Source organism: Protopterus annectens, chromosome 13.part0 (assembly GCF_019279795.1).
Source record: "Protopterus annectens isolate FY-2018-M chromosome 13.part0, PAN1.0, whole genome shotgun sequence".
In the NCBI taxonomy this organism is placed as follows: Eukaryota; Metazoa; Chordata; order Ceratodontiformes; family Protopteridae; genus Protopterus; species Protopterus annectens.
The window spans coordinates 615,869,091-615,894,036 of record NC_056747.1 but is presented as its reverse complement, the minus strand read 5'-3'; the positions used below and the strand labels follow the sequence as shown (position 1 = coordinate 615,894,036).

Genomic DNA, 24,946 nt, shown 5'->3' with positions numbered 1-24,946 from the left:
GTACTTTAGGGGTAACTGTTGGAATGACCACTGAGTGAACAGTAGCCATTGGAGGAGTCTCATGTGCAACCTTCCCATGGGAATTGCAATGAGGGACGCTGCCATGAGACCCAAAACTTTCAACACCAATTTGGCCGGGGCTTTCCTGCATTGCAGCAGAAGAAGAACCTGTTCCTTGAGGGATGAAGCCCTTACTTGAGGGAGCTTTACTAATGTTAAACGGGTATCTAGGTCCGCTCCGATAAATGAAATATGCTGTGAGGGCAATAAGACAGATTTTTTGAAGTTTATGGAAATCCCTAGGTGGGAACAAAGGTTGACTGTATAGTCCCTTGCTTGTATGAGGAGACGCTCGGTGGTGGCGGTGAGGAGCCAGTCGTCCAGATAGGGAAACACCCGGAATCCTAGACATCTCAAGTGAGATGCTACCACTGCCATGCATTTGGTGAATACCCTGGGGGCTGAGGTGAGCCCAAAGGGCAGGGCTCAAAATTGAAAATGACTTGACTCCCAGCCGGAAGCGCAGGTGATCTCTGGACGGTCTGGCCATCTTGATGTGGTAGTACGCGTCCTTGAGATCTATTGAGCACATCCAGTCGCCCTTCTGTAAAAATGGAAGGATCGATTGAAGCGTGACCATCCGAACTTTTCCTTCTTCACGAAGGTATTGAGATTGCTGAGATCCAAAATGGGTCTCCAGTCCCCTGTCTTTTTTGGAACTAAAAGAACCTTGAGTAAGTTCCGGATCCTCTTTGGTCCGCCGGGACTGGCTGAATGACTCTTTTTTTGAGCAGCTTTGAAATTTCTATTGCTGCTTGGCCTCGCAGACGGGGTGGCACATCTGGAGACCTTCTGTGTTGGGGTGGAGTTGACATAAGGGGTATTTTGTATCCTCTGGTTACAATGCTTTTTACCCAGGAGTCTGAGGTGAGAGTTTGCCAGGCCTGTGGGTATAAAGCCAGCGACCCGACTGCCTCCAGAGCAGGACAGTCGGGCCTCCATTCAGGAGTGCTGGAAAGGCTTACCAGGGATAGTATCCCTGTCGCCTTGGTTCTGCGGACCCCCTCTGCCGCCAGGGCGGCGTCTTCCTTGTCTGCCCCCCCCCGCCTCTGGGGGGGGTTCACTCTGTGTGGCCTGTAAAGATCCCTGAGTTTTACGGAACCACATTTTTCCGCCTCGTTGCCCTTTGGGGTACGGTCTGGACGGAACGGAAAAACGGACTCCGACAGCAGACAGAGTCTTTCCTTCTTGCTCACACCGAGTTAATGTCTCTTTCACTTTGGGCCCAAAAAGAGTGGCACCATCAAAGGGGGCATTGGCAAAAGAAGACTTGAAGGCTTCCACAAAAGAGCACAGCCGCATCCAGGATTGTCTTCGTAGAGCAATCGCTGAAGCTGCGGCCCTACTCGACCCTTCAGCCGCATACGAGATGAGCCTCATGGACGAGTTCACTACGGAGGTAAGGGTGTTAAGTTGTGCTGTCACCTTATCTGAAACAGCAGCATCTGTGTTACCCTGGAGGGTATCTCTCAGCTCCTTGATGAGATCCCTCTGTAGTCGTGTAAAATGTGTCAAATAGTTTAGCGAACGCATGGAAAAAGTCGCTGAACTAAAAACGCTTCCCGTGATCTGTCCATAGTCCTAGAATCCTTATTAGGAGGATGAACAGAAGAGGAAGACTCCGACATCTCCTTTTTAGTGGCTGCTGCCACCACCATAGCATCAACGGGGACTCCTTTTGTTAGGTAAGTCTTGTCCTGGGGGGCAGTAATGAACTTACTTGGCTTTCTAGGGACCGGTTCCACTGTGTCCGGTGTCTCCCACGCCCTTCGAGCAATTAATTCCATTAACTCATCGAAGGGCGGAGTAACCCAGGAGGTAGAAGGTTGAGCACCAAATGCCTTCAGCAACATTGACTCGTCCTCAGTGGGGGCTAGGGACTGCCAATCACCCCTCTGTTTTAATATCTCCAATATGTCCGCAAATGAGACATCTTCGGAGGGTGATTTTGGGGACCCCTCTGACTCCTCCAAGTCAGTGTCAGACGTTAAAGATTCCTGTGGGGAGTCTAAGTGCCTCCTCTTGCACAATCATTTCCTCGGGACCTCATCGGAGGGGGATTCCGGTGAGGCCTCAGAGGAACAGGGGGCATCCTCTAGGGATGGCTGAGACAATGGTGCTCCACGCTTTGGATGTGTCGTGGGAACAGAAACAGAGAGCGGCTCCTTAGGGGAGGGAGAAGATGCGTCCGATGTAGTGGTTGTCTGTGTAGACAAAACCTTCCTCATGAGGTCAAAGGCCCCTGAACCTCGGGCCGAGGACTCTCCCGGTTCCGAAGAACATGGAAGAATCCGAGACACGGGGCCCATGGGTCTCGACCCCGAGGACGGAGCCGAGCCGATCTGCGCCGAGGCCCCGAGAGGGAGAGTCGGCACCGAAAGGTCGGTACGACTCTCGGTCACGGAACCAAGGAGAGATCGTCGACTCCGAGGCTCACCTATCGGTTCCGATGGAGTCGAGGTAAGTGGTGTCGATCGTGCTATGGACGGTTTCGGCACCGATGGCTCCACTATCATCGGCTCATCCTCTTCCGGCTCCGAAGACTGGATGGGTCTCGAAGGAGGACCTGTTGGAGATAAAGGGAGGCCTTCTAGTTTCGACACCAACTGGGAGGAAACTGCAATCAACCTGGAAAGAGCCGTGTTCTCCATCAGTTTCTGCACGACACGATCCACATCAATATCAGAAAGTGGTCTGGAAGAACGGGTCGTAGGAGCCAAAGATGGCACCGACCGAAGAATCGATGGTGGAGGTAGTTCCGACACCGGTTCCAAGACCTGGGGCTCAGTGAGAGACAAACGTTCGACGCTCGGCCCCGAAGTCTGTGGAACCGGCGAACGAACCTTGGAAGATGTACTCGGAGCCAATGACATGGGCTCCGACATCTTCGACCCCTTCGAAGACTTAGAAGCCTGGTCCGACTTGTCCAAGGCTTCTTGAAAAGCAGGCTTAAGAAGCCCCCTATCAATAAGTTTCCTGCATCTGACCCTCCCACTGAAGGAATGGCAAATGGAGCAATCCTCTTGCAAGTGGAGAGGGCCAAGACAGTAGACGCAGGAGGTGTGGTTGTCAGTGATGGACATTTTCTGTCCACACTGGCACCTTTTGAACCCACTTTTAGCTTTTTCAGACATACTAAGTGAGGTAAAAAAAATATAAAAGAGAGTTAGAAGTTAGAAGGAGGTAGGCCCCAAAGGGAAACCTATAGAAATAAACTAACAAAATAACTAGTTACACACACACACACTATTTTAAATAAAATACAATTATTCACAACAAAAAACTATAACTTTTAGGACTAAAAGAAGCAAAAAACAAATACTATCTTATCTGTCAATTCTAAAACTCTGGTCTGAGCTCTCTGACGCGATGTGACCTGTTGCAGCGGCAAACTAGATCTGAGTAATGGCAGGGTGGATTGTGGGATATAGCCTGGTCTCGAGCTTCTCTTAGATGCAGAGCTTTGCTATGCGGCCGACTTGAACCCGTGTGTAAAAACAAACGGCGAGATTGAACACTCTCACATTATTGGATCAATGTGTTTTTAGAAACCACTGAATCTTTCTTATGTGTAATCCGGGGGGAGCAATCATGAGACTCATAGACATCAAGAATCCCAGGATCCTAAAATACTGTTGTCAGAAATCTGAGTCTAAGCTGAGGTGATCATAATTTTTTTTGATAAAATTCCACCTTCACCAGTGTCAAAAAAGCCTTTAGCTGAGAAGTGTCTATTGGACTGCCCAGAAAGACAATCCTATTTGACGTGGTCAAGGAGGATTTTAGAACATTTATCTGAAGTTTCAGATTGGTCAGAAGAGAATAAATCCACGTAATGACCCTTGACATCTGGCAATAGATGCTGCAAAGATAAGTAAGTCGTCCAAATAAGGAACTATGTGAATTCCATTCAATCTGAAGTGAGCTATGACTAAAGACAGACGTGCTGTAAATGCCCATGTAGCTGTAAATAACCAAAGGTTAATGCAGATAACTGATAATATGACACAGGCACAGAAAGTCTAAGAAACTTCTTGAAGCCTTGGGAAGGTGATGATATCTTCCAAGGAGAATGACAGGTAACAGATTATAAAAGGTCAACATCTTGAATTTTGGAACTTACACATACAGATTAAGAAAGGAAAGATCTAGAACTGGTCTCCAAGAAAATGTTTTCTTTGGTACCAGAAACATTCTGGAGTACAAACCTTTGCCCCTTTGGTTCAGTTCCATAACTCGTAAGGTGAGTAAATATGAAAGAACTGGAGCAAAAACACTCTGCCTGGTATGGAAGGTGGGGGAAACTCCCCTGAAAGAGGTATTTGTTTCCAATGCCAACCATATCCCTCCTGAACCACATTTAACTCCCTAGAGTGTGAAACAATCTGTTGCCAAAGGGGAATGTACAGAGACACCTTCCGGGACAGACTGGGAGAGAAAGGGCAGGAAGGATGCAAAAGTTGAAAAGAATGCTAGTATAGTCATTCTAAACTATAAAGACTGCCTCTTTTTGGGAGAAGATTGAAAGTTAAATGTGGTTCAGGAGGGATGTAGATGACATGTATCCAATGCCAATTATATCCTTCCTGAACCACATTTAACTCTGAAGAGTGTGAAACAATTGGTTGCCAAAGGGGAATGAACAGAGACAGCTTCTGGGACACATTTACAGAGACAAGGCAGGAAGGAAGCAAAAGTCAGAAAGAATGCTAGTATAGCGATTCTGAACTATAAAGACCTTCTCTTTTTGGGAAAAGATTAAAAGTTATGCACTCACTATAATTAGGCATCTGTGTTGTCCATTTTCATTCTTCCACAATGTCCTCGGATCCAACTCGGCTGCATACTTTAGACTTTGGATCCAACTCTCGAGCTCCTCCTTCTACCCATAATGTCCTAGTACATCCTCAATACCTCAGATTAAGTGTGTTGCCAAAAAAATCCCCATAAATTAAATACAGATAAGGACAGCCCAATAAATAAGGCTCAAACCTGAAACTAAAAGATCCAATAAATAAATAAATAAGCAAAAACGCTCCAAATCTGTCAGATTCTGAAGGCATCTCTTGTGCACAGCCCTCTTCAGGTCACCCCACAGATTTTCTATTGGATTTAGGTCTGGGCTCTGGCTAGACCATTCCAAAAAAAAAAAGTTATGTACTTACCATAACGTTCCATGTTAGTAGTCCATCTCATCCTTCATTCTTTACATATGGGATCGGAGCCGACTCAGCCTATTTACAAGATGGAAGACTTCTGGTTGGCTCGTGGCGAGGTAGGTATCCCATGGTGCACCAGTACAATCCCCAGATCTTGTTTGCTGCTGACTAGAAAAAATATAACAGCACACAGATAAAAACAATACTATAAGGTCTCCATAAATAATGAAATTAGCATTTTTCTGTCTCCAGGTAATTCCAGGATGGGGGCAGGAGGGCGGGTTTGAAAGAATGAAGGGTGAGATCGACTACTAACATGGAACGTTATGGTAAGTACATAACTTCTTTATGTTAAGTACTCCTATCTCACCTTCATTCTTTATATATGGGACAGCGTCCCTAGCACTTTATCCTTGGGTGGCTCAAGGAAAAATACTCCTGTGTACCGTGGAACCAAAGGATGCTCTACCCCTGGAGGTTAAATCCAATTTGTAATGAGTAATAACAGTGTGAGGGGTAGCCCCCGTAGCAGCTGCACAAATATTGTCAAGTGGAACCCTGGCTTGAAAGGCTGCAGAGGTAGATTGAGATCTGGTAGAATGAGCCTTAATTTTAAAGGATAAAGGTTTATCCTCAGAACTGTAAACATAAGCTATACAGCTAGAAATCCAGTTAGAGAGAGTCACTTTGGAAACTGGTAAGCCCAACCTGGATTCGGAGAAGGAAATGAACAATTGATCCGATTTTCTAATGTCTTTAGTAAAAACGTAACTGTCTGTGGACATCCAGTTGGTGAAACCTGTACTCAGTTGCATTGGAGTGATTCAAAAAGAAAATCGGAAGTTCAATGGACTGATTGAAGGTGATATGGGAACAGACCTTAAGGACAAAGGAAGGGTTAGTACGAAGGGACACCCTGTCTTTATGAAAAATCAGATAAGGCGGTTTAACAGACAAGGCCTGCAATTCTGACACCCGTCTGGCAGATGTGATATCCACCAAAAACAACGTCTTCCAAAACAAGAACTTCAAAGAGCATGAATGAGAAGGCTCAAAGGGTGGAGATGTTAATTTTGATAACACAAAGTTTAAATCCCATGAGGCCACAGGCTCCTGAACCGGAAATCGTAGCAAAGTGGCACCTTTGAGAAAGGTTTTGCACAATTTATGAGACATCAAGTTAGAATCTGGAAAACCCAAATGGGAATTTGAAATCACTGCCAAATGGACTCTGAGAGTGGCAGCCGCAGATCCTTGGTGAAATAGTTCAGAAAGAAATTCCAAAACCACTGGAATGGAGGCAGTGAAGGGGTCAACATCCATTTTCTTCTCCCAAAGAGAGAATCTTTAACATTTACGTAAGGTTTCCTAGTTGAAGGTTTATGAGAAGACGTAAGGATATGAGTCATGGAAAGCGAGAAGTTGTGAAGCCTGACTAGGGATGGAACTGGAGCAGCCACACTGTCAAATTGAGGTTGTGTAACGAGTGGTGAAGCGAACCTGACATGAGTCAACAGGTCTGGAACTGGGTCCAGAATCCAAGGATCGTCCAAGAGAAGAGGCCCGAAGAAGGGGAACCAAACCTGACGAGGCTAGAAAAGAGCAATGAGGATCAATTTGCTTCCCAGTCGTTTCGCTTCCTGAATCACCTTGGGAATGAGAGGAAAGGGTGGAAAAGCATACAGGAGTCCCAGGGGTCAATCGTGAAAAAGTGCGTCTCTGGGTGACTCCCCGGAGGGGGGGGTGATGCTGGAAAAGTAGCTGCGGAAAAGTAGCTGCCGCATTTGGGATTGATTGGACTAGCAGAGAGATCACAGCAAGGCTGTCCCTACCTGCGGAAAATCTGTTCCGCTGTTTCCTGTTTCAGAGACCACTCGTGAGGCATCAGGATCGCCCGGCTGAGCTTGTCAGCTATCACAGTCATCCCTGGAATGTGCGTCACCACCAGAAAGCGCTGGGAAGATATCGCCCATTCCCAACTTGCATGGCCTCTCGACAGAGTGGGTAAGATCTGGTTCCGGCCTGTTTGTTGATATACCATACTACCGACGTGTTGTCTGACTGTATTGCAATAGTCCCCAGAGGAAGAAGGTCGTGAAGTGCTTGCAATGCCAGGAGCACCGCCCTCATCTCTAGAATGTTGATATGCAGGTGAGCCTCGTGGTCTTGCCATGTGCCTTGGACAGTCCTGCCTAGATAATGTCCCCCCCACCCTATCTGTGAGGCATCTGTCATCACAGTGGCAATGGGCTGGCGAGGAACAATTGAAGAGCCTGTGGTCAGTTGATTGGGTAATGTCCACCAAAGGAGGTCCTTCTTGCAAGATTCTGTCAGTAGAATGTGATGGGATAATAGAAGGTGCTAAAATGACCATTGGGACGACAGGAGCCACTGAAGAATTCTCATGTGTAACCTGGCTAGTGGCACTAATAGTATGGTGGAAGCCATGGTCCCAAGGAGCTGCAGAACAATCTTGGCTTTGACCTTTCGCAAGGGGAGAAGAAAATGAATTTGAAACACCAGGTTTTGTGCCCTTTCGGCAGGAAGACGAACCACCATGTTTACTGTGTCTATCTCTGTGCCTATAAAATTCATAGATTGACAGGGCAATATGGCAGATTTTTCCCAATTTATAGAGATTCCCAGTTGGGCACAAAGCTGAATAGTATTGTCCCTGCTTTGAATGAGTAGATGCCTGGTGAGGGCAGTCAGGAGCCAGTCATCCAAATACAGAAACACCTGGAATCCTCGATGTCTCAGGTGAGCTGTCACTACTGCCATACATTTGGTGAACACCCTGGGGGCTGTGATGAGACCAAAGAGCAGAGCACGGAACTGGAAGTGACTGGCTCCCAGCCAGAAGCGTAGATGACTCCTTGATGCCAGCCAGAAGCGTAGATGACTCCTTGATGCCCTGTCCATTTTTATGTGGTAGTAAGCATCTTGGAGATCTATTGAGCACATCCAATTGTCTTTCCCTAACAACGGGAGTACAGACTGCAGTGTTAGCATCCGGGACTTGTCCTTCTTTACTGATTAGTTCAAACTTCTGAGATCCAGAATGGGCCTCCAGTCCCCTGTACGTTTTGGCACTAAGTTCCGGATCCTATATGGTCTGCTGGGACAGTTTGGATGACTCTTTTTGACAGCAACTTGTTGACCTCCACAATTGCCTGATCCCTGTGATTGGGTGGAACAATCTGGGATCTTCTTGGGAACAAAACATGGAAGAGAAAAGGGTATTACATAACTTCTGGTAATAAATCTTTGTACCCACTTGTCTTGAGTGATATTTAGCCAGGCTTCTGGATACAACAAAATGTGACCCCCAACCGGCCCCAGAGAAGCACAGTCGGGCCCCACATCAAGAGTGCCGGTAAGCTTGGCCCCGAAAGGAATCACAACCTCCCTGGTTTTGCGGACCGCCCCTGCCTCTAGGGCAACGTCTACTATTTCCTCCAACTCCACTGCCTCTGAAGGAGGAGTCACCCTGTGCCTCCTGGAAAAACCTCAGGGACTTCCTGAACCACATTTTACCGACCCTCTGACCCTTAGGGTATGGTCTAGAGGGAACAGTAAAACGTGCTCCCATGGCAGAGAGTGTTTTTCCTTCTTGCTGTCATCGAGTGATAGTGTCCTTTACCTTGGATCCAAACAATGAAGAACCGTTGAATGGAACATTGGTAAAGGTAGACTTAAATGGTTCCGCAAAGTTACACAAATGCATCCAGGAATTAGCCTCAAGGAAATTCCTGAACTCGCTGCCCTGCTCACACCATCGGCCACATACGAAATAAGTCGCATGGAGGTGTTAACGATAGAGGTCACTGTGGACAGCTGTGCAGAAACCTTGTCAGGGACTCCTTCAGTATATGTACTTTGTATAAAATTCCTAACTCTTTAATGAGCTATCTCTGGAGCATCGTAAAGTGAGTAAGGTAATTCAGTGATCAAAGGGCAAATGCTGCCGAAGAAAATATATGCTTCCCATATCTGTCCATCGTTCAAGACTCCTTATTTGGCGGATGAACAGAAGAAGACGTCTCAGCTAACTCCTTCTTAGTGGCCGCTACCATCACCATGGTATCTCTACAGCACACCTTTAGATAAAAAGTATTTTCCTGGAGGGAAAAAAAGGAACTTGTTCGGTCTCCTGGGAACTGGCTCCACGGTATCAGGAGTATCCCACACATTTCGACTAACTAAATCCATCAGTTCATCAAAAGGTGGAGACACCCAACAGGCAGAAGGTTGAGACATGAAAGCCTTCAGGTACACCGACTCCTCATCAGAAGGGGTGACAGTGGGCTAGTCGCACCTCTGTTTAAGTACCGCCATCATCAGAGGACGACTTGGGGGACCCTTCCGACTCCTCGAGGTCAGTGTCGGATGCCAAAGACTCATCCTGGGAGTCGTCATGCTTCATCTTACAAGTCCTCTTCCATGGGGGCTCCTTGGAAGGACATTTCGGGGAGGGCACGGAAGAGAGGGGACCACCGGCCAGTAGCTCCTGAGGCTGGGGGTATCTCTGCTGCCGCTGGAGGAAGTAGGAGCTGAGACAGAACTAGGTGCTATTGGGGGGGGGGGTTGCTGGTACCTCTGGTAGCAGCTGACAGTCGGGACAGCACAATCCTCATCATCTCGAAAGCCGACATATCTGGCTTCGAGGAGGCCGAGGATGCCGTCGGCGGTTGAGCCATCGGCTCCGAGATAGACGCAGGGTGCGAACTCACCCTAGCCGACACACCGAGAGGAAGACTCGGAACCGAAGAATTTCGGTTCCAAGCATTCCTGTCGGGGCCGACCTGAATGCTTCGACCCCTGGACACTACGGACGGCACCGAAAGTGTCGGAGCAAAATTCGGCTCCGAAACAGCCACAATGGGAGCTGGAGCCGAAGGTTCCACCAGTAGTACCAAGCACTCCGGCTCCAAAAGACCAGCATGGCTCAGAGGAGGAATGAACACAGAGGGATGAACAGGCTCAAGTGGCTCCGGAGCCGGCTGGGTCAGAGCCAACAACAATATAGGCAAAGCAGACGACTTCAAAAGTCTTAGCACTACCCTCTCCACATCTTCTTTCGATAAACTCCTGGAAGACCTGGATGACATAGTAGGAGATCGAGATCTCGAAGGTACAGGAGACTTCACTAAAAAGGAGACTGGTAGAGGGTCCGTAGACCGGCTTGGGGAAGTAGTCTCAAGAGTCTCAGCGGTCGGCTCCGAAAAACTTGGAACCAACCCTGCAACAACAATGCCACTCTCAGTCGGCACCGATGTCTGTGGAGCCGATGAGACAGTTTTCACAACTTTAAGAGGTGGCTCCGAGACACCAGCCGGTGCCAGGGAGGGCCTCTTGGCAGATTTACACTTTCCTTTAGCAGATTTGGATGATGATGAGAAACTACACAAATCTTCCTCGAAAGAACGTTTAAGAAGACCTTTTAGAATTAACTTGTTCTTCCTTTCCTGCAACACCCTGGGACTAAATGCATGACAAAATAAAATGTTCTCCTGCAAATGGATGGCCCCTAAACAGTAAACACAATTACCGTGACCATTCGTTAAGGACATCTTTTGGGAGCACTTAACACATTTCTTGAAGCCAGATGGCTTATGCTCCCTACTCTCTTTAGACATTCTGAAATCAGTAGAATACACGCACACAGAGAAGAAGAAAAAGAAGAAGAAGAAGAAGGAGAAGAAGAAGGAGGAGGACTAGGTCCTCTAACTTAAACGGGCCTAGACCTGCTGAAAGGAAGATACCATGAGGACTAGGTCCTCTAACTTAAACGGGCCTAACCCGGGCAAGAGGGATAGGGTCTTCTAACTTAAGCAGACCCAACAGTAATAAGGGAAGAACAGCACACTCAACAGAACAGTGGGGAACAATAATAACACAAGTCAACTGCAAATATAAACAGAACAAAGTTTTGTTAACAATATTAGCAAAACGATGCTAACAGCAATCTAATCACTCTAAATAGTAAGCGGAAACTGCCAAATTCTATTTAAACACACAGAATACTAGTGCGCAAAAGGATCATACTTTAATCCGAATAGTAAGCCTGGTACACTGGATACCAAGAAAAAATTAACGGCCAAAGGCCAAAAATTGCACTAAATGGCGCAAATAGAAGATAACTTTAAATATAACTACACTAATTGAATACTACAAACAATAACGATTTAACTATATAGAACCATTTAACTAATCTAAGCTAAATAGTGAAGAAAACTTTGAAAAAGGTGAAAATATGCAAACACTTAGCCAGAGCCAAAGAGAAGCACAAGTGAACTCGTCAACGCGGAAAAGGAGATCTGGGGATTATACTGGTGCACCATGGGATACCTACCTAGCCACGAGCCAACCAGAAGTCTTCCAGCTAGTAAATAGGCCGAGTCGGAGCCGAGGATAGGCTCGATCCCATATGTAAAGAATGAAGGTGAGATAGGACTACTTAACATCTTTAATTTTCTTCTGGTGAAGCCATTATTTTGTTGGGTTGGATGTATGCTTGCGGTTATTGTCTTATTGAAAGGTGAAATTCCTCTTCATCCTCAGCTTTCTAGCAGATGCCTGAAGGTTTTGGGCCAAAATTGACTGGTATTTGAAACTGTTCATAATCCCCTCCACTTTGACTTAAGCCCCAGTACCAGCTGAAGAAAAGCAACCCCAAAGCATGATACTGCAGCACCATGCTTCACCGTGGGGATGATGTTCTTTTGGTGATGCAAAGTGTTGCTTTGCGCCAAACGTACCTTTTGGAATTATGGCCAAAAAGTTCAACCTTGGTCTCATCTGAGCATAACATATTTTCCCACATGCTTTTGGGAGACGACGTATTGTTCTCCAAATTTTAGCCGGGCCTGGATGTTTTTCTGTGTAAGAAAAGGCTTCCATCTTGCAACCCTACCCCATAGGCCACACATATGGAGAATACAGGACATTGTCGTCACATGTAGTACACAACCAGTACTTGCCAGAAATTCCTGCAGCTCCTTCAGTGTTGCTGTAGGTCTTTGGCAGCCTCCCTGACCAGTTTTCATCTTGTCTTTTCATCAATTTTGGATGGACGTCCAGTTCTTTGCAATGTCACAGCTGTCCCATATTTTCTCCACTTTTTGATGACTGTCTTCACTTTGTTCCATGGTATACCCAATGCTGTGGAAATGTTTTTGTACTTTTCTCCTGACTGATATCTTTCAACAATGAGATAGATCCCTTTGATGCATTGTAAGCTCTCTGCAAACCATGGCTTTTGCTGTAGCAGGCAACTGAGTAAATGTCAGGAAAATCCTACTAGGACAGCTGAACTTTATTTGGGGTTAATCAGAGTCTCTTTCCCCTAACAGATTTGTTTGTTTTTCAATTGAACTGTACATGTTATAGGTCACATTAAAGGTGGGAAAAGTTTTGAAATTATTTATTTGGTCTCATTTTTTATATCACAAAAACCTGGCATTTTAACAGGGGTGTGTACACTTTTTATATCCACTGTACATGTATTTTCTGTTCTTTTATTTCTTAAGCTTTTCTCTCCAGGCCACAGCTGAAAACAGGCAGAATTATCCAGTCAGACTTTCCCGGTAAACAAATGTCAATCAATCAATAAATAAATACATAAATACACAGTCTCCAAACACAATAATGCATAAGCAGCGTGCTAAATTCCTGTATGAAAATTCCACTTCTTTAAAAAAAATTCAGTCTGGCAAAAAAAAAAAAAAAAAAAAAAAAAAGAAAAGAAACGGCTGCTATGTTTTCACACAGTGTACACTAGCATTGGCCATAATGGTCCCTGACCTTATAAACCACTTCTGACACTAAATCACACAAAATTTACATAAGCTATACATTTTCTAACAAAATCTACCCCCCAAAACAGATTACAGATAAAAACAGCGACCCTTGACAGGAAACTTCCAATACTGGAAAGAATATCTGATTTCTTAAATGAGAAATACTGTTAAAAAGCTGTTTTTAAAAATACCATTTTTAACACAATATTCTGTGTAGAAGGCTCCCCCACATGAGATGAATCTGCTAGAAATTAAGCTGAAGGCTGTCTGCTGCTCCTCTGAAACCTCTTAGTTGATTTTTCATGAGGAGGCAAGAAAGTACTGAAGAAGTCTTTACTCTGCAAAATCCCCTCCAGAAGGCTGTCCAGTCGGCAGTCAGAAAGAAGTTGTGTCAGGAACCCAGACCTTTTGGGAGCTGGCTGATTATTGTGTCCTGGACAGGACACAACCCATATAGCCTGAAGGCTATGGCATCACTGGGAATGACAAACATCTGCACTAATGGCCATGCTGCAGGTGTTAAAAACCACCGTCTATGGAAAAAGCATTCCAAAGGCCATCAGCTAATTCAGCAAACACTGATGTTGATAGAGAACAGAATCATATTTTACATTTTAGAGATATTACAGCAGAATAATATGTATAGTAAGATACCCAGAAAAAGTACACTAAAAATAGAATGCAAGTTAAAACTGCCTGAAAATGGCACTTGTTCAAATGCAAACTTTTTTAATAAATTCATACCATCATGAGCAGGACACACAGTAACACTGCTTTGGTATGTGTAAACTAAGCAAAACGGATTCCGTTTCTTGCATCTGAACTAGGGAGCATATGACAGCAATGTAGGCTTGTTGCAGAAGGCAGTGGAATTGTTTCTAGCATAGCAAACAAAATATAGAACAATACAGAAACAACAGAAATGACCCTCTCGTCTTTAGATGATCAACCACTTCTGAGTCAAAATGTTCTACCACATGGACACATCTCAGATGCTCAGGTAAGAGCCGCCCTCTCCAAAGCAAAAAACACAGCATCAATGGGACCAGATGGTGTCCCGGGCTGCGTCCTACATGAACTCAAAGAAGAGCTAAACCCAAACATAAAACTACTGTTCAATCTCAGCCTTACTACAGGATATGTGCCCAAAGAGTGGCGTACAGCAACAGTGGTCCCTCTCCATAAAGGTGGTGCCTCAACGGATCCTGGAAACTATTGCCCCATAAGCCTGACTAGCTTGGTCTGCAAAGCTATGGAAAGGATCATCATGGACCTCATAAATAAAGATATTGGGGACCTACAAACACTGGATCCTACCAAGTTCGGCTTTGTTAAGGGCAGATCCTGCCTCTTAAACCTGGTTGATTTCTTTGAAACAGTCACCAAGGCCATTGACGAGGGAAGGTGATCCACACAGCCTACCTGGACCTCGCAAAAGCCTTCGATACAATACCCAACTCGGGCATTATAGATAAGCTCACCAGCTTAAATATAAACCCCTATGTCACTAGATGGATTGCAAACTGGCTCAAGGACAGAACCCACATGGTTAGAATTGCTGGAGCCATGTCAGACTCCAAACCAGTTACAAGTGGTGTCCCACAAGGCTCAGTCCTGGGACCTCTCTTGTTCGGTATATATTTCTCGGAGGTACAGGCCAACACGGAAGGACTGTGGCTGACCAAGTTCGCAGATGACTGCAAACTGGGTGCCATAATCGACTCTCCAGCCGACACAAGCATCCTCCAAAAGGGCCTCATAGAAACAGACAACTGGTGCCAGTGCCATGGCCTCAAGCTAAATGCCAAAAGTGTATAGTCATCCCCTTTGGCAAAAACAAAGTGCCCACAAATTACCACATAGGTGGAAATCCATTAAGTACAGAAGAAGTAATTAGGGACCTGGGGACCCAAGTTGATAGCAATCTCTCATTTGACAACCACGTGGCCAAAGTGGTTAGAAAAACATTTTATATAGCCCACCTAATCACAAAGGGATTCACATCTAGATCAGGGAGGTCATCGTGCCTCTTTACTCATCCCTCATCAGGCCCATAATTGAGTACAATGCCCCTTTTGGGATGTACCTTACCAGACACCTGCAGCAACTGGAAAGACCCCAAAAGTACCTCACCAAGAGGATCAAAGGGCTCAAACAGATGCCATATGCTGCCCGGTTAAAGAAACTCCAGCTCTACTCAGTGGCATACCGCCTGTTCAGAGGCGATCTGTGCCTGACGTATAAAGCCATGTCCAACCCGGAATTAATGGACATGCTGCACCTCAGAAAATCCAAATCCCATCGAGCTACGCGCTCGAGAGACTTGAACCTCAGCAATGAAATAAATAGGACATGCTGGAGGGACAGATTCATAACCCAGAGGCTCCCCTCACTCTGGAATAAAATCCCAGTCCAGGTTAGGCAGAGTCCCTCATTGACTCTCTTCAAGAGGAATCTTGATGAGTGTATGGGAGATCGTAGGTTTACCCCGGGTATCACTTCTGTATCACTGTTAGATAGAGGCACAGTATACTAACCTCGAAAAAGGGCATAGCAAAATAAATTTAAAATGGGTGGCGAAAGCCAAACACATTCTGGCTAGGCTTATAAATGCCCTAGGGCAGATAGCCTAGTATGAACCTATGAACCTATGAAAACATATTCCACTTTATATATGGCATATTTAAGTATGCTTGTCAACATCTTTCCCTGCTCAATCCAAAAATTTAACTAGACATTTTCTACAATTGTTAAGCATCTGGTTGGGTTTGTTTGTTCTGATTTTTGTTTCCCAGCCTCCCTATTGCTATCCTTTTTTTATACTTGGTGGCTTTGCAGTTGCCCACTCCTACTGTAAATTTGATCTGGGACACTCCTCCCAGTCTAGTGTCATTACCTCATTCTACCTAATCCAGGCAGAATATTTGAAAAGGCCAACCCAGTTAGTTTATGCTCCTCCTTTCCCCTTTCCACTTTACAAAAAATATATATATTTTTCTAAGCTTGTTTCCTGCCTTTCCTGTAAGTCGTTTAGTCCAGATACTGATTTGCTGTATCCAGGACAGTTTGTAAGCTTCTGAGCGGGCTGTCTGAAATCACTGGAAGTGGAGAAACCATGTGGTTAGCTTGAGGACCTGGATATTGGGATGGCTTATCCCTGAGGGGTGTGAGAGCAGATCTGGAAAGAGTTCCAGTATCCATGGAGGAGTTGCAACTAGAAAGTGGTTTGAGAAGATCGCCCATTGCCACACTCTCATGGCTTTTCTGCAAAGAGGGTAAGATCGGGTTCCCCCTTATTTGCTGATGTGCCAGACAACAGACATGTTATAGGTCTGAATTGCAATATTCTCTAAAAGGAAGAGTATCTTGAAGTGCCTGCAGCACTCTCATCTCCACAACACTAATATGCAGATTGGTCTCTTGGTGGGACCACGTCCCTTGGAGCATCCTTCCCAAGAAATATCCACTCCACCCTCAGATAGGAGGCATCCTTAGTCACTGTAGCCATTGGGGGGAGTAAAACAAAGAGTCAGCCTAGATAAATGTCATCTGACTGGATCCACCACTGGATGTGGCATTTGCAAAATGGAGTAAGTCTGACTGGAAAAAATAGGGGTTGTCGCAGAATAGACCATTTAATAGCTAGTGTCCACTGAAGAACATGCATATAGTATCATGCTAAGGGAAGTAATACTATGGCTGTTGACATAGATCCCAGTGCTTAAAGAACAAATGTGGCTGGAAGAGATGGCTGGGAAAGAATCTGGTGAACCTGAGAGCTCAGTGTGGTTATGCAATGAGCTGGCAATGATGCAATTTGCACTGTTTTGTTCAGATGTGCCCAGATCAACTCCAGGCTCTGAACTGGTGTTAAGTTTGAATTGGCATAATTTATTGTTGTCCCCAGCAACTGGCAAATCTGGAGCAAATTGTCCCTGGACTGCTGTAACAGATGCAGAGAGGGGGCGGTGAGGAGTCAGTCATCCAGATATGGAAACACTTGGAAGCCTCTGAGTCACAGGTGAACCACGACCACAGCCATACATTTGGAAAACTCCCTGGGGGCTGTGGTGAATCCAAAAGGCAGGGCTCTGAATTGGTAATGACAGACTCCCAGCTGAAAGCACAAATGTCTTCAGGAGCACCTGTCTATTTTGATGTGATTCCAAAAACAAATTACATTTTACTCACAGAATTGGTTACCCACAGCACTGGTCCTTTATTGCTACATTATTTTGATGTGATAGTACACATCCTGACGATCTATGGAGCACATCCGAGTGTCCTTATGAAGAAATGACAGAATGGACTAAACCGTGAACATTCGGAACTTTCATTTACTTATGTACTGATTCAAGTTGCTGAGATCCAGAACTGGTCGCGGGTCCCCTGTCTTTTTGGGCACTAAAAAGAAACATGAGTTAGTTCTAAATCCTATTTGGTTCGGCAGGACCTCTTGGATGACTCATTTGTCTAACAGCTTTTGAATTTCTTGCGCTGCTGCTGTCCTCTGACTGGGTGGAATGTCGGGAAGCTTCTTCCTTCTGCAAATAAGAAGTTGGAAAAATGGAATGGAATAACCTCTGGATATTATACTTAGCACCCATGAATCTTCTGTTAAACTTGCCCAGGCATCTGGGTGCAATGACAATTGTCCTCCAACTGTATCCAGAGTTGGACAGTCAGGCAGCATTTCATGAGTGCTGGAAGGGTCTGTCAGGAAAATAATCACAGAAACCCTGATTTTGCAGCCCTCCTTTCCCTCTAAGATGATGTCTACTATTGGAACTGCCTACTCTACCTCTGGAGTAGTTGTCCGCACAAAAAACTTGAAAAGGCCCATGAGATTTGCAGAACATTTTCTTAACACCTCTTTGATTACTACAAAAGGTTTGTTGAAGGTAGAAAACTTGATTGCCACAGCAGACAGAGTTTTCCCTCCTTGTTTGCTACGGGTAAGCATCTCTTTAAATGATGGACCAAATAAGGATGTGTCATCAAAGAGGGTGTTGATGAAAGAAGTCTTAACATGGTCAGCAAAGTCACATAGCAACATCCAGTCATGTCTCCTTATAGCAATGCCAGAACCAGCAGCCCATGAAGTGCCTTCAGCTGTGTGAGAGATCAACCTCATGGAAGCATTAGAAAGTGACAACAGAATGACCAGTTGAGAGGATGTTCTCTTGAAATCCTCTGCAGACATGGACTCTGGGAGAGAGTTTGATATCTCCTTAGTCAAATCTCTCTGTAGTCTTCTGAAATGTGCCGAGCAATTAAGAGACCCCAAGATGAAAGTCGCCGAGGCAAAGACTCACTTTCCAAATCTGTCCAATGCTCTAAACTCTCTGTTTAGCTGGTGGACAGAAGAGCTGTGTTCTGCTAGCCCTTTTTTAGTGGCTGCTGCCACCACCATAGGATCAACTGGGACTCTTTTGCTCTACTGGATTCTATCCTTTGGAGGAGCTAAGAATTTGTCAGGTCTTTTTGGAATGGGTTTCACAGTATCTGGCTCCTTGTATGCCCCGCAGAAAACTAAATCAACAAGTTCATCCATCTTGATGAAGTTATGATGAATTTTAGCGGTGGGGATCTGAGGAACAGAACTGAGACCCTTGAGTCCAAATGGATTATTAGACTTAGAGCGGATTATATCCAGGGTTAAATGAGAAAGTACTATTAAAACCATTTTTGAAATCCAGGAGGTTGAAGTAGACACAACATATTTGGTGTGCCACTCTGACATATTTGGATTATTTGTTATATGTTTATTGTTAATGGTTATTAATGATTGCACTAGATACAATGTTTTGCTTTGTTTGATATATAGATACAATTTTTTACAACTTTTTAAAGATTTTTTTATTTACACCAAAGTGTTTTATATGTATTTTATATTGATATTAATGTATGTTTTTATATTTATGTGTATGGTTATTATGCCTTTAAGGGTTTCAATGATTTCTGTGATTTTCACACCTTAATTTATTTAAATAAATAATTGGAATGTGGGATTATATGGTCTGAGGAAGCCTTCTAGGTGAAAGTGCTTACCATGTTTGTCTTGGCCAATAAACTTGTTTTATCAGTTTTCCTGCTGCATCTTTATATTGCTTGCTGAATACGTATGCTTTATTGGACTGTTTCGCACATTTGAATGTTCCACAGTATTTGCTGCCTTGTTTTGCTCTTGCACTGGGTTATTTTGTTTATTCATCATTTCTATCTAGCCTAGCCCAGTTTTTGCATCTTGGGAAATAATAAGCAAATTATCTATGAGCTCCTCCTACTGAAGTCACATGTTTCACATCAAATATTTTCAAAAATTTCTTCAAAAAGCTACTCTCTTTTATTATATTTGCCCTTCTAAACCACCAGATACATCTTCAGTGTTGAAAATCAAATTCTAGTCCCCACCCATAAATAATATTCCCTACTGAAAGCAGATTATTTCTTCCAGAATTTTCTTAAGCTCCACAGTAGCAGTTTTAGATGGAATATAAATACATGCTAGAGTAATTATCCTCCCCTGCCAATAGCCCGTACTACTAAAAATCTACCATTATCTTTTTTATTTCTTCTATAACTGCTGCAGCTCCTCTTGTAATTAATATAAGTACTCCCATTTTCCTTTTCCAAGATATCCCACTGAATAACCATCCTGAAATACTTTCTTTATGAAATTCACACACTCAGTTATTCCCAAATGTGTCTCCTGTACCATAGCTATTTGCACTCAGCATTTCATAATATAGTTCACTACTCTTTCTTTTTTGTGTATACTTTAGAGATATTCACATGCAAAGATAATATGGAAAGTGTTACCATTATGTAAGAAGTTATTATTCCCACCTGTTATGTATAACAGCTTTTTAAATGTTTACTTTCAGCTTTTGAGTTACATGCATACACTAATATTTGTCAGGTTGATCTTTTATAAATATCCATTTGAACCGTTCACTATGTCACATCATACCAGACTTTTTGCCTTAATAAAAACCCTCAAAAACACCCCACAAAACACCCCCAGAGCTTATTAACTTAATACAAACAAAAAACTATGTACTTTTTCAAATAATGAAGTTTAACCTTCCTAATAGGAGCAACTGTCCCAGAGTGACACCTACGCTCATAGGTTTTAATTAACTTATAATGAAAATTATCCATCCTAACATGCATGGTACAGTTTGTGCTTCTATTTGCACTAACAGCTGTCTGTTTTGTCTTATCTTTATTCATCTCCCAGATGCAGTAAACAACTTGAATGCTCTCAGAAAACGTCATCTTTTAGCCAATGAAAGAAAAAAGGGGATTCTGTTTTATTGCCCTTTATCAGCTTTTCTTCATAGAAACACGAGAACCAAACACACAATTGCTTTCAGCTGCAAGCTTCTCATGTTGCACTGTGGACATTTATTTGCTAGTAGAAACCTTTTCATTACATTCAATGTTCTTTTATTTGCTTGCTTCCATTTAAAATGTGTTGTCACATTAAGTCAAGGACCTTAATCAATCCAGTCATTTCCATATACAAAAGTAAGAAAAAGCATATCAATTGTACTTACGGTATCATGCTCCTTTGTCCTAAATTTCTACTCTTTTCAAATTGCCTGCAGCTCTTAAAGCTGAACAAGAAGATAAAAAGAAGAAGGAAAAGGGGCACCTGTTTACTTTAGTATCTCTATTACACACAAAAATGACTGAAAAAGCTGTACTATATAAAATGCAGTATGTGTCATGTTTTATAAAATACTGTTAAGAATAAAAATTCTTTTACTTACACTTACCTCTTTCCTTCCACTTTCCCTCTCCTTAATGTTTTTCCAAACATTTGTAGACTGCGGTGGTGGTGCTGCGGTAGCGTTGTTGCCTCACAGTAAGACGCTGTCCGGTTCGATTCTCAGCTAGAGCGTCTTCTGCGTGGAGACATGCGTAAATGGGCGTACCTTCGTTGAAGGTTGGGCATCAGGGCTGGCAACTCAGCACGTAAAAATCTACTGCCAATCATTAGCGGACCGGAGTTCCGCTGTGGCGACCCCTAACCGGGAAAAGCCAAAAGATGCAACAAATGACATGAAGCATGGCATATGCTTTGGAGTCCCCGACAAGTTTAGCAAAGTCAAATAAGTCCAATATTTCTAGGTTTTCTTTTCCATCATATTTCACAAATGGGATTCATGCTTTGTTACCCCACACTTCTTCATTAATTTCTGAGTTGCTGGTTTCCTCCTGTTGATGTCCAACTCCCAACTCCAGTCTCTGGCTCATTTGTAATGTATCCGGTTGCTTCTAGTCAATTTCTGTGCTTCTTCTCTACCTCTCTAGCATTTCCCTTTAGAACACTGGAAGAGGTTTCACTGATATACTCTGTCTATGAGCGTTATTATCAGAAGAATAAGGAGAAGAAACTTGTTTTGATTGCTGTCTCACCTTTTGTTGGACAAAGTTTTGTATTTCCTCTTTAGCATATTCTGCATCAAAAATGATTTGACCCTCGAGGAAAAAATATTTTTAAGATAGCTGGATATAGCACCTTGAATCTCATACCTCCTTCTCGACATTCCCTGATTGCTGGAATAAATGTGCTCCTTTTCTGCCTGGTGTACAGTGAGTAATCATTTTCCAAAAGCACTGTCCTGTTTCCAAGTTCTGATACTTTGTCTTTCCACCAAGGTTTTGTCAGAATTAACTCTTTCTGCTGCTAGGATTGTATCTTTACTATTAAAGTTCTAGGTTGATTTCTTTTTGCCAGGTTTGGAGCATACACACAATTTGCCCTTTCAATTAAAACCTCCTGCTGTGGAATACCAGTCCAGTTGCTTATTTGTTCTTTCAGAAAATTAATGCAGTCTCTTCCTTTCAGTTTCTCAAGTATAGAAAAAATCTCAGGTTTTACCTATGTGCTCTGTCCTCTTAATTCTACCATTTTTTTTAACTTCTCTTCTTGACCAGGTTCATACTCAGCCAGCCTTTTCTTCATTTCAACTTCTGATATTTGCAATTTTATCAATTCATCTTGATATCTATGTAAAGCGTTTTCCATTTTTTTCCAAACTTTTGTTATTTGAGTTGATATACTCCTTCAGTGTTTTATTTTAAACAGCTGTGAGCACATTTGATTTATTTTTTCCTATAGATTGCTGGAAGTCATGTCTTAAACAAAAGATGGAGCTTTTTGGTGAACAACTACAGGATTCTTCCCAGCCAGTGTTTTCTCCTCCCCTTTTGTGGTTGATTTTCTTTCAGATTCTCTAAATTTCTTCTTTGCTGGCATCCAGGCAGTGCACTTATTAGCCAGTTACTGAAATTTACCGAGAACGACACATTCACTGGCTCTCTCTTCTGAGTTTCTGTTTTCACTCTGCCATCTTGTAAGTTATGTTTCATTTATTTTATGCTCATATTCGATGAAGTATCAAGTGTCCAGAGGTGGCTTAGGTATGTACTCCATACGCACACCACTAAGATACGAGACAGCACTTCTATAAAAGTCATGAAAGGAGGGAAGTCACACTGCTGTGGTACAAGTCGGATGTATACATAAACGGTTTACTATCATAATGTTGAAATTTAAAATAAAATGTGCACGTATTTGTGAATTGTTTCGCCGAACGTACACATTTCTGTATGGCCCTAATGTCGAAAACAAGTGTTAATTGTTGAAAATGTCGCTCGCGACATTTCCAACAATCAACAGCACTCCCACCCGTCCCGTAACTCCCTACCTAACTAGCCTAAACTCACAGTTATGCAGGGGGGCAAGCCCCCCTGCACCCCCCACACCCCAACTTAATATTCCAACTCCGAGATCGCACTACAGTGAGGAAAGGGATGTATTTCCCTAACCGCACTGTACCGCAATCCCCTTACATGAGCGAACGTTATAATTGCGAATGCACAGTCCATTCGCAATGATAACGTTCGCTCACATAACCTGCCAATCTATGAAGTATTCGAACATATGTTGTTCGAATACTTCATAGCCGTGCAATTGCACGGCGGCATTTTGATAGTAAACCTACATAAACAGGTAGTATGGGCTCATATCTGACTTTGTGGACTGATTCTTTAAACTGTTGCCCGACAGTATCTGTGGCTGTGGGAGATAAATTTACTGTAGTAAGCCTTACTTTAGAAAACATGGAAGGTCATTTGTTTTAAGCAGACAAGCAGGAGAACCACAAATGTTTGTTTCCATTACAAAAGGTCTCCACTTCATAGGTACTTTGCGGGAAACCTGCAATTAAGTAGTTTGTTATACAAGATATGATATAAATTTAGACTTGCTGTGAACATTTTTAAGCCAAATTGTTTTTCCACTGGTAATGTCCCATTTACAATGGGCACATATCTGTGATGGATCTATCGGCATGAATGTTTTGAAATATTTATCTATTTATTTATGTTTGTTTGTTTGTTTACTAGGAAAGTCTAAGGGGATAATTTCATATGTTTTTAACAGAGGCCTAGAGAGAAAATATCCAAAAATAAAAGAACAGAATACATAACTGAACACTAACATTATATTACAATATTCTCTAAATACGTAGATTAATGCAAATATTAATATGCATATGACATGTACAATAATACACATACACCTTCATTAAAACAAGATAATACATTATATATGTATTAATTCAGATCATCAAGTGAAAGTGTTCAGCAATGAAGTATTAATCCATATCCTTAGCAAGACCTTAACAAAATAAAGGAATGTATACCTCACAGTAATATGATTATACTCAGAAATTTGGAAGAAAGAAATAGGCTTGTTGCACTGTTGTAATGACAGAGTATTTAATGCATTTAGCAACCACCACAGACGAGAGATGGGAAGCTGATAAGTACTTCATTCAGACTTAAAGTCCAAATGAAGTATTTAACAGCTTCCTGACACTCTTCAGTGGTGGCTACTCTCCATGTGGCAGCAGTAAGTGGGTTACAGCTTTCAAAGTGATACTATTTTTATTCTTTTAACTTTTTAGAACACAGAAGTAGACAAAGCTCCATGCACTATAAAGAACTATGAGCAGGTATCTCTAGTCATAACCCAGCTTGTTATACTCAGGCAAATTTATTGACACCCATGTCTCGAACACATAAGATCCTAGCAATTATCACAGACCCTGTCACAAGCCTCCACTTAGACTATATTTTAATTACAGCACCTCAGTGCTGCTGCTGCTGCCACCTGGCAAGTCTTAAGGGAGATGGTTTAAAGGGTTTTCAAAGTTGACTTAAACATCTGATGGTGTTTTTTATCTTAAATTTGCTGAACACCATAAACATTTTTTTATAAATTTACACCAGATATTTAAAACAGATAAAACTGTTCCTTTCAAACAGTATTTGGTTACATGATAATATCAAAGACAAAAGTTCTGTCAAAGATTGCAACACTTAAAGATAATGTATCTAAGCTTACCTTCCCATAGCCAAAACAGCAGACAGCCTTGGAAGAGAATGTACCACATTTACACATTCTGGACAGCTGCATATCTGGATTTCTTGATCAGTAAAAGAAATATAATGCAGCATTACTACACGTTATATGAGAACATAACATTAACAGACAATAAAGAAACAAAGTAAACACAATAAATGATACTTATACAACTCTTGTATCCAGAAACACTAAAACTCCAGAGAGTGCTGACAATAGTCTTTAAATAATCCCTGCCAGCTCAGAGATCAAGAATACAGAACAAGAAGAAGGGGGTACATCAGTTATGAGAGCCCTATTTTCAAAGCAGTTTCACCAAATTCTATCCACTTTGAAATTCACTAAGATGTTTTCTTTCACTGCCAGCACAGCTGTTTCTCATTACGAGGTACACATTTTAATCACGCTAAAAACAGGTCTGCCAAGCAACACTCACCAGCCAAAGAGAAGATATAGGTAAAAGCTAACCCATCTGAACTTTA

General features: G+C 43.0%; 1 protein-coding gene across 3 annotated transcripts in view; it reads right to left on the bottom strand.

Annotated features, from left to right (window-relative positions):
• TEX14 (testis expressed 14, intercellular bridge forming factor) overlaps nucleotides 1-24,946 on the bottom strand; it is a 3,435,352-nt gene that overhangs the window by 2,888,159 nt on the left and 522,247 nt on the right. For all 3 annotated transcript variants that reach the window (XM_044054283.1, XM_044054282.1, XM_044054281.1), the window contains one exon: nucleotides 24,447-24,528. In XM_044054283.1, the coding sequence (XP_043910218.1) occupies nucleotides 24,447-24,528 (82 nt within the window). The remainder of the gene's footprint in view (nucleotides 1-24,446; nucleotides 24,529-24,946) is intronic.